General features: G+C 51.3%; 1 protein-coding gene across 3 annotated transcripts in view; it reads right to left on the reverse strand.

Annotated features, from left to right (window-relative positions):
* Positions 1-496: 496 nt before the first annotated feature.
* CBL (Cbl proto-oncogene) overlaps positions 497-12,077 on the reverse strand; it is a 78,246-nt gene continuing 66,665 nt past the window's right edge. For all 3 annotated transcript variants that reach the window (XM_087868365.1, XM_045797971.2, XM_087868366.1), the window contains 4 exons: positions 9,635-9,775; positions 9,169-9,269; positions 8,288-8,470; positions 497-7,408 (listed from right to left, as the gene is read on the reverse strand). In XM_087868365.1, the coding sequence (XP_087724491.1) occupies positions 7,134-7,408; positions 8,288-8,470; positions 9,169-9,269; positions 9,635-9,775 (700 nt within the window). In that variant the 3' untranslated portion in view covers positions 497-7,133. The remainder of the gene's footprint in view (positions 7,409-8,287; positions 8,471-9,168; positions 9,270-9,634; positions 9,776-12,077) is intronic.

A 12,077-nucleotide genomic window follows, 5' to 3' on the forward strand; every position in this document is an offset into this window, starting at 1 on the left:
AAGGAAAGCCAAGTCTGAAGGGAGAGGCAGGAGGTCTAGGCCAGGTCAGGATCCAGCAAAAAGAAAAGACACAAACAAACAAATGGCTCCCGCTGTCAGCAGAGTCTGTCCTACCCTCTTCCACGCAGCTGGGTCCTCGGGACCAGGAGGCTGGCATGCCTGAAGTGGTCCAGAGCCCTCCTGGAAATCCTGGAACAGTCTCTCCTCTTGCTGGAGACAAAGCATTCAACCTGATTAACTATGATTCTGATTGGAACCAACCAAATGATCCCAGGGTAATGCTCGCTTCTTCCGACAAAGCACGGTGGCAGGGGGAAGGGACCGCTGCCCTGCCGCACCTAGGTGCCCTCTCCCCAGCCCCCCACAGCGTCTCCTCCTCCCCCCCTAGACTCTAAGGACTGACACTCAAGGTAGAGGAGCTAAGACTCTGGTATTTCCATATTAAGTCCTAAAATGCAGCCTGGGATACAGTGCTGCCTTAGAAAGGCACAAAATGTTTGGCTTTTTTTTTTTTTCAGTGTGCTAAAAATTGTTCTGTTCTGAATAAAGGAAAAAGATATATAAGGTTAAAAATCCCAAGTCACCACAGCCAGAAAGCAAATGTAGGATGTACCTCCCAGCTACCACGTTTCAGTAGGAGGTCAAGGCCAAGACACCGAGGCGGGGAGGTCAGGAGGCATCCACTCTCACGGGCACTGTGCCTACGGGCTTACCCAGACAGCAGAAGGAAGAAGCCAAGGAGGAGAAAACACGTGGTCTCCAGACTCCTAAGTAGTTCTCTGCCTCTTCAGTTTCAAGACAGCCATGAGCATAGCCACCCTCTCCCACAACAGGGTCAGAGGTAGGGAGGGAGGAGGGAGCAGACACACACGGATGGCAGGGCACGAAGCACTGGCACGTGGTCTGGCCTGCACACCATCCCCAAGCCCCCTCGGCAGGGCCGAGCAGAGAGGTGGTGCCAGGCCTGAGGCCTGAGGCCTGAGGCGTGGCAGGGGGCCCATCCTGAGCCACCCCCCTGGCCCTGTCTGGTCTCCCTGTCTGGTGCAGGGGTGGAAGGAGAATCTGTGAGAGGCAATGCAGAGGTGCGGCTCACGTTCACTGTAGGAAGAAGTCAAGAGTAGGGAGCCGGGTCATCACAACTCTGCGACCTGTCTGGCTGCCGAATCAGCAGGACAGCGGAGGTTGGCTCTCAGCCTTTGCTCTGTACAAGAAGAGGGAGTGGTCCGCCACATTTCTCTCTAGCACTACCCAAGGGAAGGGGCAGGGAGATCTCCAGACAGCTGTTACCCCGCACGTACAGCTGGCCCTTCAGAAGGGCTCTCTGACTTTCCCAGCTAAACGTGCTTGAGCCTCCACGCAGAGCTCGCTCTTCCCGTCCCTGTCTCCCCACGCCTCACTCCCGTGCTACTTACTAGAACCACAAACACTGCTACTCCCTTCTGAAACCAACCCAGATTTCCTCGGACACAGAGGCCCATGACGCTGCTGTCCCTCTGCTCCTTAATTCTGGAGCCAAGTCCAGAATATCAAATGCAAAGGCCGACGACCCACCCTTCATCATGTGCCTCAATGTGTATCTTTGGATTACTAGGTTACTTCTGTGTATTCCAAACGACTCCAATAGTTTAAAAAAGTTATAAGTAATTATGAAATGCCTTACTAACACGGGCCAGGCCCTAGGATGAGGTAAGTAAGATCAAAACACTTAGGCAAGCAGAAGCAGTTCTGTGAAAATCCAACAAATAAAGGCTTTGATACGGGACTACAAAGCAAGCAAGTGGACGGGGAAGACAAGGTTTCTGGTCTAAAGAGCTCTCGGTCAAAACTCTCCTCTAAACTGGAATCTCCGTCTCATTTACATCCTGAAACTGTCCCAACATATTCTTGCGACAGGGCAGTAGTTTCTGAAGTACCTCGGAAGGCCTAAGGGGACTACTGCAGAGCTCTCTTCCCGCAGCACAGACCAAATGCAAGGGTGAGCAGAGGGCCGGAGGGGCCACGGGCCACAGGCCCACAGAATGAATATATTTTCAGCGCTAACACCTGAAAAGAGCCCAGAAGTCCATGGGTGGCTACAGTGGGGTTTGTGATCTGCTCTCCAAATAATACGAAAGAAGGCTAAAAACCTGAGATTGAATGAAGGTGAAGAAATGTCACCTAAGAACAGACTAGCTCCGGAAGAGGAAACTGCTCCTGCAGAGGGAGGTAAGAAACCTTGGATGCCAAGACTGGTAAAGGGAATTAAAATAGGAAATAAAGCAACAAAGAGGACAGAAACCCAAATTAAGCAAAACCTAAGAATTTCCTCAATGTCCCAGATACAGTCCTGTGCCCTGCCTTTCCACTCTCAAAAAAAAAAAAAAAAAAGGGCAGTACGACAGCAGTTTTGCTACTAAAATACTTCCAGGTTATCTATCCCGTCTGAAGCCTCTTCTCCGAGAGAGCGCCCCCCACCCCCAGCAGAGGGGGCAGGCCACTGCCACCCACCCCCTGCGCCCAGGCTGGCCAGTCAGGGGTAGACACCAGAGCAACGTGCAGGGCTCATCGTGTTTTTTTCTTGAGAATAGGAGTAAGAGGCACTGGGAATCTGCACGGTGATCTCCAGAGCCGGGAGGTCGCGTGGACCTGGAGACTGGGGTGGCCAGTCCGGGGCAGTGCATGACAAGCAGGAGAAAGGACTAGGTGAAAATTTTGACAGTCCCAGCTCCATTCAAGAACCCGCTGTACTTCCTATACCAGGGTCTATAAAATACCCTGCATCCTTAGGACTCCCTTTCTTTAGCTTGGATACCTGCTTCTTACATCTAAGGATTCCTAAACAGGGCAGTCAATGATACAACACCGTGACCTCCTCTCACTATGCACCCTCCCCTCCGTGCACAAATGGCTTGACGCGTTTCTAAAGAAAGACTGCGACACAGGCTGAGGTCAAAGTCGTGCCAGGGCCACTTTACGCTGACGTGTGCATCCTGGTACTAAGTTCTAGGGTCCTGAGCTGCCTACCCCGGGAGGGAAAGGCTGGCATTTCCGAGAAGTGACTGAGTTCCATCTATTTTACTGCCTGGCTCTTGGGAGAGCACATATACCCGTTCAAGACCAGGACCCAACGACAGGTGTCCACCCGTCTCTCCCACACCTTCAGCCCTTCTAGGACATGGGATTAGCTGCAAAGGTCGTTGAAGGACTGGGAAACAAGTCCCAAAGAGAATGGGAGATGGTGACAGGTCCCAGGAGGGTGACAAGGAAACTTCGCAACAAGGGGGATTAAAGACTCAAAGCCGTTCAGTAAAAAGATCAAGGAAGGCACTAGACTGGAGAGGGGACTGTGCGCCGATGCTTCGCTTCCACATTTAACTGCCCTACTGTGCAACTCGGAGTCACTCTGCGCCTTGAGCCACCACACAGATTCCACTGCAACGCATCCTGGACGGCGGGCACGACACCGCGGACGCTCCCAGACGTGATCAAGCCTCTAGGAAGACAACGGGCTCACGGAAGAGCCTGAATTGCTCTTACCCAGGACAGCTCTATAAGGAAATACATGTCTATGTGAAAGAGCTGTGAACACAAACCGCACAATCTTCTTGGGAAGGGCTATTTTGGGGCCAAATGCAAGGGCCAGGCGGCCCACGTACAGTCCACCGGCCTCGGGAAGTCCCCACGAGGTGGCAGGAGCGTGGAGCCGCACTTCCGCACGTGGGCATCACTCACAGCCCTTTGCCGAAGGAAGAAGCTACCTGGTGCACAGCCGGGCCGACCGTCCGAACGCCGTTCTGCCCGGGGCGCGGCTTCCAGAGGCCGGAAGCCAATGGCAGGAAGGGGAAGTTGCAGTTTAGGAAGAAGGTCTATAACCCTGACTGTCATGATGTGAGGTAGGAGAATATTCTGCATCAACACCTGTGCTGACCACCCAGAACACGTGTCGATCTTGTTAATGGTGCCTTAAAGGGAATACAGAGCTTGGTCCCTACTCTACTAGCAAACTTACAAAAACTCACTTGTATGTTTGCTGTGTGGACCATGGGTTATATTTTACTTTTCTACAGAGGAAATAAATAAGTATGAAGAAGGGCGACCCCCCTCCAAAAATTGTAATCCACAGAACAGCTAACTGATAAGAGCACTCTCCCCCATCCTGGGCCCCGAGACTGTGTGGGTAAGAGCACAGACGCGCAGAGTGTGTCGAGGGGGGCTGTAGGGGGACCGAGGGCCAGGGGAGAACAGACTATTTACATCAACATTAACAGGTAAATGCTGAGACAAAAAACTGCCTGATCTCCTCATTTCTTCAAGGGAGGTAGATCACAGAGCCCACAGGTTTTCCGGGAAGCAGCCTGGCAGGAGCAGTAGACGACCTACTGCCAAGCAGCCACCCGACGACGAGGCAGCCTGTGCAGAACAAGCCAGAAAGACAGAGGGAGAGGAGATCACACTGAAAAGAGCTTCATGCATCTGACAAAACCTCCAAGTGGCTTTTATCTTACCCATCGGGGAAGGGACCAGAGAAGGAACCACTTGCACTTCGGAGGGAGAAAGGAGAGGGATTTGCCCAAACTGGCAAAACTCAGAGCCCACTTCTGAAAGGGCAATCTTAAATTCCGAGCAGAGCCCAGGAATTAGAAACTGCCATACAACTGGAAGATGAAGAAGGGTTACTTGTGCCTTGGTCCAAAGAAAAGTTAAGAAATTAAAGTTGTGGAAGTCCCCTCAAGACAAACGCCCACGTGCAAACTTTCCTGAGGTGATGCTGGCAGTCTCAGGCATGGACGAGGTTTGTCCTCAGAGTACCCAAGGGGAGCAAACCTCACAGAACGGTCTAATGCCCGGAAAACCGCAGCAGACAGCCGGTCACTGACGTGTCTGTCCGACCCTAGCACCTGACAGCCCGGTCTCAGGGCCGACCCCAGGAGCCACGGGGGTACTCGATTAGGAAAACAGGGATGAGCCTGCCCTTGGCCTCTAGGAGGAAGGACACAATCTCCAAAGAAGATGTGGGATACACCGGCTCGGCAAGAGATACGCAGAACCAGGGCTCTGTTCTCTTGACACATCTTCAGACGACGGACGCCTGCAGACACAGAAAACTTCCAGAGTGGACAGGCACGGAAAATGCTGCCATTTTTTCTAGTTCTCTGTCTGGCTCTTCAGCATCTAAACAAAATGCAAACTGAGCGTTAAGCACAAATGAAACTCTCTCCTTACTGGCTCTCAGAAGGAGACGCCAGGTCACCGCTTCCCATTCACGGCCACCGTCCCGCTCCCCGCCATGCCGACTGGGGAGCCGTGGCCAGTCAACGAGAGGTCCCGTACCGTCCACCCTGGGAATGTGAATGGCTCTGAGGCAAGAACATAAAGCCAAAAGGTCTAGGAACCGCTGAGAGGCAAGAGAAGAGTCAGAAAACATTTTAGTTCCATAGACGAAAAGATGGGAAAGAAAACGGACCTCAAGAGATTCATTTCTGTCTGCATTTAAAGACGAAAGCCTGATGATCAGATTTTGAGGAGGGCAGATGTAGCCAAGAGCAGGCTTGCTTCTGACACGAGGGAGGGTACGGCCTGCTGGGAAGTCAGCAAAGACGGGCCAGAGCGCTGACCAAGGCTCATCTCACAGTACCTGAGGGAACCTTCTCACGGCTGCCCCGTGCGGGGCCCCGAATCTTCCTCACACACCTGCACCCACATCAGCTGCTGGCTTCTCACATTCTGGGCCACCGTGAGGTCATCTTAGCACACTACAGAGTGTAATCACCGTGGAGAACGCGGTCCGAGAACAGCACAGAGGACTAGTGTGAAGAGGGGAGGGGACGCCCCATTCCCAAAGCCACAGGCCCGAGAGAGAACCACGTCGTTGGTGTAGGACCGCGTAATTACCAGTGTAGGACTGGTGCTAATTACCAGCACAGTGCTGTGCTACCAGGGGTGCTACCCCCTCCCCTCCACGGGCAAGGACAAAAACCTTCTGGAAGTATCACCTCACTCCTGTCCCGAGGGAGATGCCCACACAAGCTGGAACTCATTCACTGGGAAGACAAACCAAACAGATAAACCCTAACTGTCGATTTCGTGCATCTTCTGCATAACAAGGTAAGGAGCATGTGAATGAAGCTTCCTAAAAGTTTTGTGGTATTCGGGCCAGAAAGCCAGGCTGGAAACGAATGTTCTTCCCTTCCCAGTGAGTCGAACACCCAGGACCTACGTGAGCGCACACACCCAGCAGGAAGGCGGCGGGCTCCCGCAGACTATGTTCTGGGGAGGCGCGGAATGTACCTGAAGGCCTCCACCTCACCACGGTCACTGTGCAATTAGGGTAATTAACACGTCGTACTGCAACAGAATCAATGCTCCTATAGCCGCAGTGCTTTGGAGTGACCGGGGTTAGCTGCGAGGACCAAACAGGACTGTAATGAGACAGCAACAGTCCTCTTTTTTGCCCCACCTATCTACCAAGCCATCCACACCACCACACGTAAGAGAGAACATCCTACAAGCCACTTGGCCACTGCCAGTGACAGACACGGAGCAGGAGCAGGAGGCAGGGGAAAGGACAGAGGGAGGGTGTTCTAAAAATACAAGACTCGAGCTATGCACAGGGTAATCCAAGCCGCAGGGGAGTGCTGAAGTTGTACTACACGCCGGGGCTGGGTCTCATACCACAGTAGATGGAAGTCTTTAGACGGTTCCTTCCTGTTGCGCTAAATCCCTGCCTGGGATTAACACATACAGCAGGTCATCCTATCATCACAGGACACACGCCACCACACACACACACACACACACACACACCCTTAACCCAGGGAGTCTCAAGCCCCCCCGTGAGGATTTACAGCACAATACTTCTCCCACCGCTTTCTGGACTGTTCCCCTGGTAGGCTACCATTTAATAAAAATCCACACTCTAAGTGGGGACTGAAGAACACCTTCAAATCCACGCTCAAAACAAATAAAATAATAAAACACACTAGCTGCTCCACGTTCACTCCACTGCTTTGAAATCCTGGAACCACAGATGTGGAATCCCACAGAGAGGGCAAGACTTCACTGTGAAGGCTCCAAGGAACCTCTGCCCCGAGGGGCCACCCGGGGAAGAGCGCCCGGCTCACTGGTCCTCTGACGCCACCGCGGGCAGGGCTGTGCTAGGTGGCGACGTGGGCGGGAGACGAGATAGAGACAAATTCCCGGAGGATGTTCTTGGCCATTTCGATGTTGTTGTGGGCAATGACCAGGGCTTTCTGAATGTCCTGGTAGGAGTACCCCTGGCTCATGAGGTTCTCGATCTCACTGGAGAGCTGCGGCGAGGAGGCGGCCGCGGCGCCACCCTGCTGACAGCTGCCTGCTTTCCGCTCCGAGTTGATTCTCCGAGGGAACGGTTTGGGAGGCCTCTCAGGAACCTGGGAACCCTCAGCAAAGTCTAGAAGAAATCAAACAGAAAAGAGTTGCAAATGTGGGGGGAAGCCCTCCTGCAGCAGGAACCGTGTGCCAGGACCAAGCGGACCTACTGTAACTGGGCACTGGGGCTCTCAGAGGGCCGGGCTTTACAGGTTCCACGTTTCAGCAGCTAGCCGCCTCCTCCTCCTCCTCCTCCTGGCGGGAGCAACCTTCTAAATATACCACGCACCTGCTGCACTGACAGGACACTGCTGTCCCCAGCGCAGACACCTGCGTCCGCGTCGCGCTCTATACACTTCGCAACGAGGGCTCGCGCGCTAGTGCCTGGATGATTTAAAACGACGTTTCTGACAGGGCCAGAGAAGACACTAGACTTCTCCGCTGACAAAGAAGGAACACAGACGCCTGAGCTGCCGTGGAGCGGCAGGAAGCGAGGCCAGGTGGGTGGGGTCACCGCCTGTTCGGGCAACTGGATGCTGTCTGTCTTTCGCCAGCTGTCTGCGCGCGGGCTTCAGTTTCCGAAGGGACAGCAACCCCGGCTGCCGCCCTCCCAGACAGCCACAGGTGCGAGGGCAGCCCCTGACGGTCAAGGCCCAAACGCGGGCTGGGCTCCAAGCCCACTCCGCGGGCTCTCCAGAGCCAGCACGCCCTCCTGGCGAAGTGACAGGGTCCGGAAGGCAGGAATGCGTGCTCTGAACCATCAAGCTTCGTCACCAGGGTCCTAACACACACTCGGAAGAACCAGAAGTCCCACCTACCACCAGCCAGGAGGAGCCAGGGTTTAAGGAAAAACCTCCTTTCTAAGTCTGGCAGAATCCTAAAGAATTGGACTCCGGTTTGACTTCCTAACCAGGAACCATCCGGCAACTCGGCACAAACCCGAGCCGGCCTGGAGACTCACGTGTGGGGGGATCGCCTTCCAGAGACAACCAGCCGAAGGAGGAGCTGGCGTTAGAGATGTCTGAGAGGGTCCGGCGGGCCAGCACGGCCGGCACTGGAGGCTTAGGGACGTCATAGCCGTCTTCCTCATTTTCTGATCCCTCGGGGCCGGCGCCTGCACGGCCCGCAGCCACATGCCCTTCGCCTGGAGAAAAGTGCGTGCCGTTATCACCTTCTTCCACAACCCATCCGCTAACACAGCCCATCCGTTCCCGCACCTACGGCATCAAAGTTACCGACTGTCTACCCCGGGCCAACCACCACGTGAGGCCCTGCGGGTGGGGATACAAGAACAGAGAAAACGCGGTCTACACCAGTCCTGCAGCTCTGCTTTCCTGAACGGGGCGAAAGCTACCCCTGCCAACGGTGGAGGCCGCTGACACCAAGGACTCGCGCCATCTCATAGCATCCATTCTCCATTTCTAACGGCACTGTACCCTGGAGGATTAGCCAAAGGGCCTGTGTATGCTGCCTTCTTGAACTTTCTACTTGACAAACTAGTTGATACGGGAATGGAGTATTCACCACCCACACACAAAAGAATTTCATCAATGCTCAAAAGCAAAGGAAATAAAAGGGAGCTGCCGGCACTGCAGGCCCAGGCCCTATAACCCGAATGTCTCTAGGCCCTGGAAGGATGAAAAAGCACAAAGGGAACTTGCTGTGGGAACAGGAAATAAAAGAGAGGAGAGGGTTTTGCTGCCCGTGGATCAAAGATATTTTGCAAAGGAAATTATTTAAAAGAAGTTACTGCTAAGATCAAGCTGTCTCAAACCGCCAAATATTAGAGGCTCATTCCGATGGCACAGCAATGATTTTCCAAGTGGCAGAACAGCTACTCACCGAAGGAGCTGCTCTCCGGGGCAGGCGGCGTCGCCTGGGACTGAATATTATACATTGCTTCATATGTACAGCTCTCGGTCTGCTGGTCACACTCACACGCTCTGAACCAGAAGCAAAGGAGCACACGATCTTCAGAAACAGAGCTCTGTTACCTGCAAACTTCTTAAGACTCATCTATTCCTCACTACTCTAGACCCTGAGTCTATCGAGAGAACATACGCCCCTTTTGCCAGGATCACTAATAAATGTCCCAAGACTGACTCCTCTGATGCATAATAGATGTGTTTTTGAAATAACTGCGACAGTGAGGAAGTGTAAGTGGGACCGCTTATAGCTGCAAGAGACCGAACATTAGGGGCTACACACATCTTTCTGCTTTAATTCTGGCTGGATGACATCACACAGGCAGCAGCCAAGCAGGTGCATGCTGTCACCCCATTCCCAGATGGGACTGTCGTGAACCTACCGTGAACTCTGGGTTGTCTCCAGAGGCCGTTTCCCATCTGGCTTTGGAAGCCCTAGAGGTCTGGAGGAGGGGGTCATATACTCGGTGTCCTCCTCACTGTCACACTGCTCCCCAGGGGGCAGCTTTGGCACAGGAAGAGGCCTGGAAGATGAAGAATAGAAGACAGAGAAAGAAAATGAAAACAATTAACAAGCTGCCTTCAACCCAGGCCACGACTCAAATCTGACAGAGCAGAACGGATGCCACCTAGGGAACTATTCCTTCTCCCGGCCGAGAAAGGTCATTACAAAAGGCACTAATAGATGTCTGCTCTCAGCTGACCACAGATGCCGCTACGTTGTCTGAGATGGGTTACACGGGGACAATACTTGATACTAGTTGGTCTCAGGCCCCAGATAAGTCGGGAGTCCCTGCCCAAGGGCTGGAGTGCCAGGTTTTCTCCTGCCGGGCCTCAAACGAGCAGCAGCAGTGGCTCTCAGACAATATGCCAGGAACCTCTACCAAATCCCCATTCTATAATCTACCTACAGTTTCAAAGAATATACAGCTTGTCAAAAGCTTTCTCATATGTTATCTCATAGTATAAACACCTCTTCTCCTCGTCTGACGTAAGAAACACCTGAAATAGAGATCAGGTGCCTTGGTAGCCTAGCAACAAATCTGAGACCAGACCTCCTCCCATCTTGACTCCTGCTTCAGAGATCTTGCTGTTATACCCCAAGCTCTCAGCCAGGAACTTTTGAACCAAAACTTCTCCTGCTACCCATCCCCTGAGACCAAAGACAAAAATAAGAAAACAAAACAAATCCACAAACTAAGAAACACGCAGGTGTGCAGAGACAGACGGACGGACACGGACACACACACACACACACACACACACACACACACAAATGCTACTGGGAATGCGAGTTAGAGTATCTCCTCCCTCCCTCTTTATACTTTTTCTGTACATCCTAAACACTCTGGAACTAGAAGGAGCACCTCCTGGATTTGCCTGTGTTTATTCAATGTTTATTTTCCCTAATTATGAAAGCAATAGCTGATTATAAGACACTTAAATGCTACAGAAACCTAACCCAGACAGTCCCTATAATTTAACTTGAGATTTTTCCCCTCATGTCTACATACTACTTTTTTGTGCACCACAGGCTGAAGTTTTAAGGCGGAAGTGTACTAGTGTCTACAATTTGCTCTCAAATGTGTCCCAAAAGACAGACTGATGGATGGACAGAAGTACAGAGGGGCACCTGGCTGGCTCAGTCACGCAGCATGAGACTCTTGATCTCAGGGTTGTACGTTCAAGCCCCACATTGGGTGTAGAGATTAAAAAAAAAAAAAAAAGTACAGAGAGAAATGTGTGATAAAACAAGGATAAGAAAATGCTGATAGCAGAACCCAGGTGGGGAGTATATGGACGTTCACTGTAAAAATCTGTCACCTGACTCTATGCTTGAAACTTTTCTTAATAAATTGTTCGTGGGAAATACCTGAAAAGATTAAGAAAAAAATACCAAGTATTGGCAAAAATACAGGGAAATAAGTACTTTCTTATATAGTTTTAGAAATAAATTAGTACAACTTTTCTGGAGTGTAATTCAGCAAAAATATTTAACCAAAATGCATACCCTTGGACTCAGAAATTCCATTTCTAAGAATTTTCCCTAAGGAAATAACCAAGACTATTCACTACAGTACTATTTATGATACTGAAAAAATAGGGGACAACCTATCAAATAATAATGTACTGAATAAAGGAACTTTTTGAAAAAAGATTTGAGAGGGAGAGAGAAGAGAGTGACCCTGTGCACATGGGGGCAGGGGGGACGTAAGGGACAGAGGGACAGAGAGAAGAACTTCAAGCAGACTCCATGCTGAGCTTGGAGCCTGATGTGGGGTTTGATCTCATGACCTGAGCCGAAACCAAGAGTCGGATGCCCGACCAACTGGGCCACCCAGGAGCCCCAATATATGGAAATGTCAGTATCTCACCCACAATAATGGATAGAACAACTAGACAGAAGCAAGGAAACAGTACTTAAACAACATAACAAACCAATTACCGCTAACAGACGTAAACAGAACACTCCACTCAAAAACAACAGCGTACATGCACAGCCCCTCACTGAACAGGGACATTTGCCAGACAGACAATATGTGAGGCCACAAATTAAGTCTCAATAGATTTTAAAAGATATACAAAGTATCTTCTCTGACCACAACACCATGAAATTAGAAATCAGTAACAAAAGTGAAACTGAAAATTCCACAAAACTGTGAAAATCAAACAATACGCTTTTAAACAACCAAGGGATCAAAGAAGAAATTACAAAGGAAATCAGAAAACAGAGGTGAATGAAACCAAAACCATGACATACCAAAACTCAGAGCAGTGGTAAAGGCATTTATAGCACTGATGGTTACATTAAAAATCAAAAAAGAT

This window comes from Ursus americanus, chromosome 16 (genome assembly GCF_024610735.1).
Source record: "Ursus americanus isolate L20-20 chromosome 16, mUrsAme1.1.p, whole genome shotgun sequence".
Classification (NCBI taxonomy): domain Eukaryota; kingdom Metazoa; phylum Chordata; class Mammalia; order Carnivora; family Ursidae; genus Ursus; species Ursus americanus.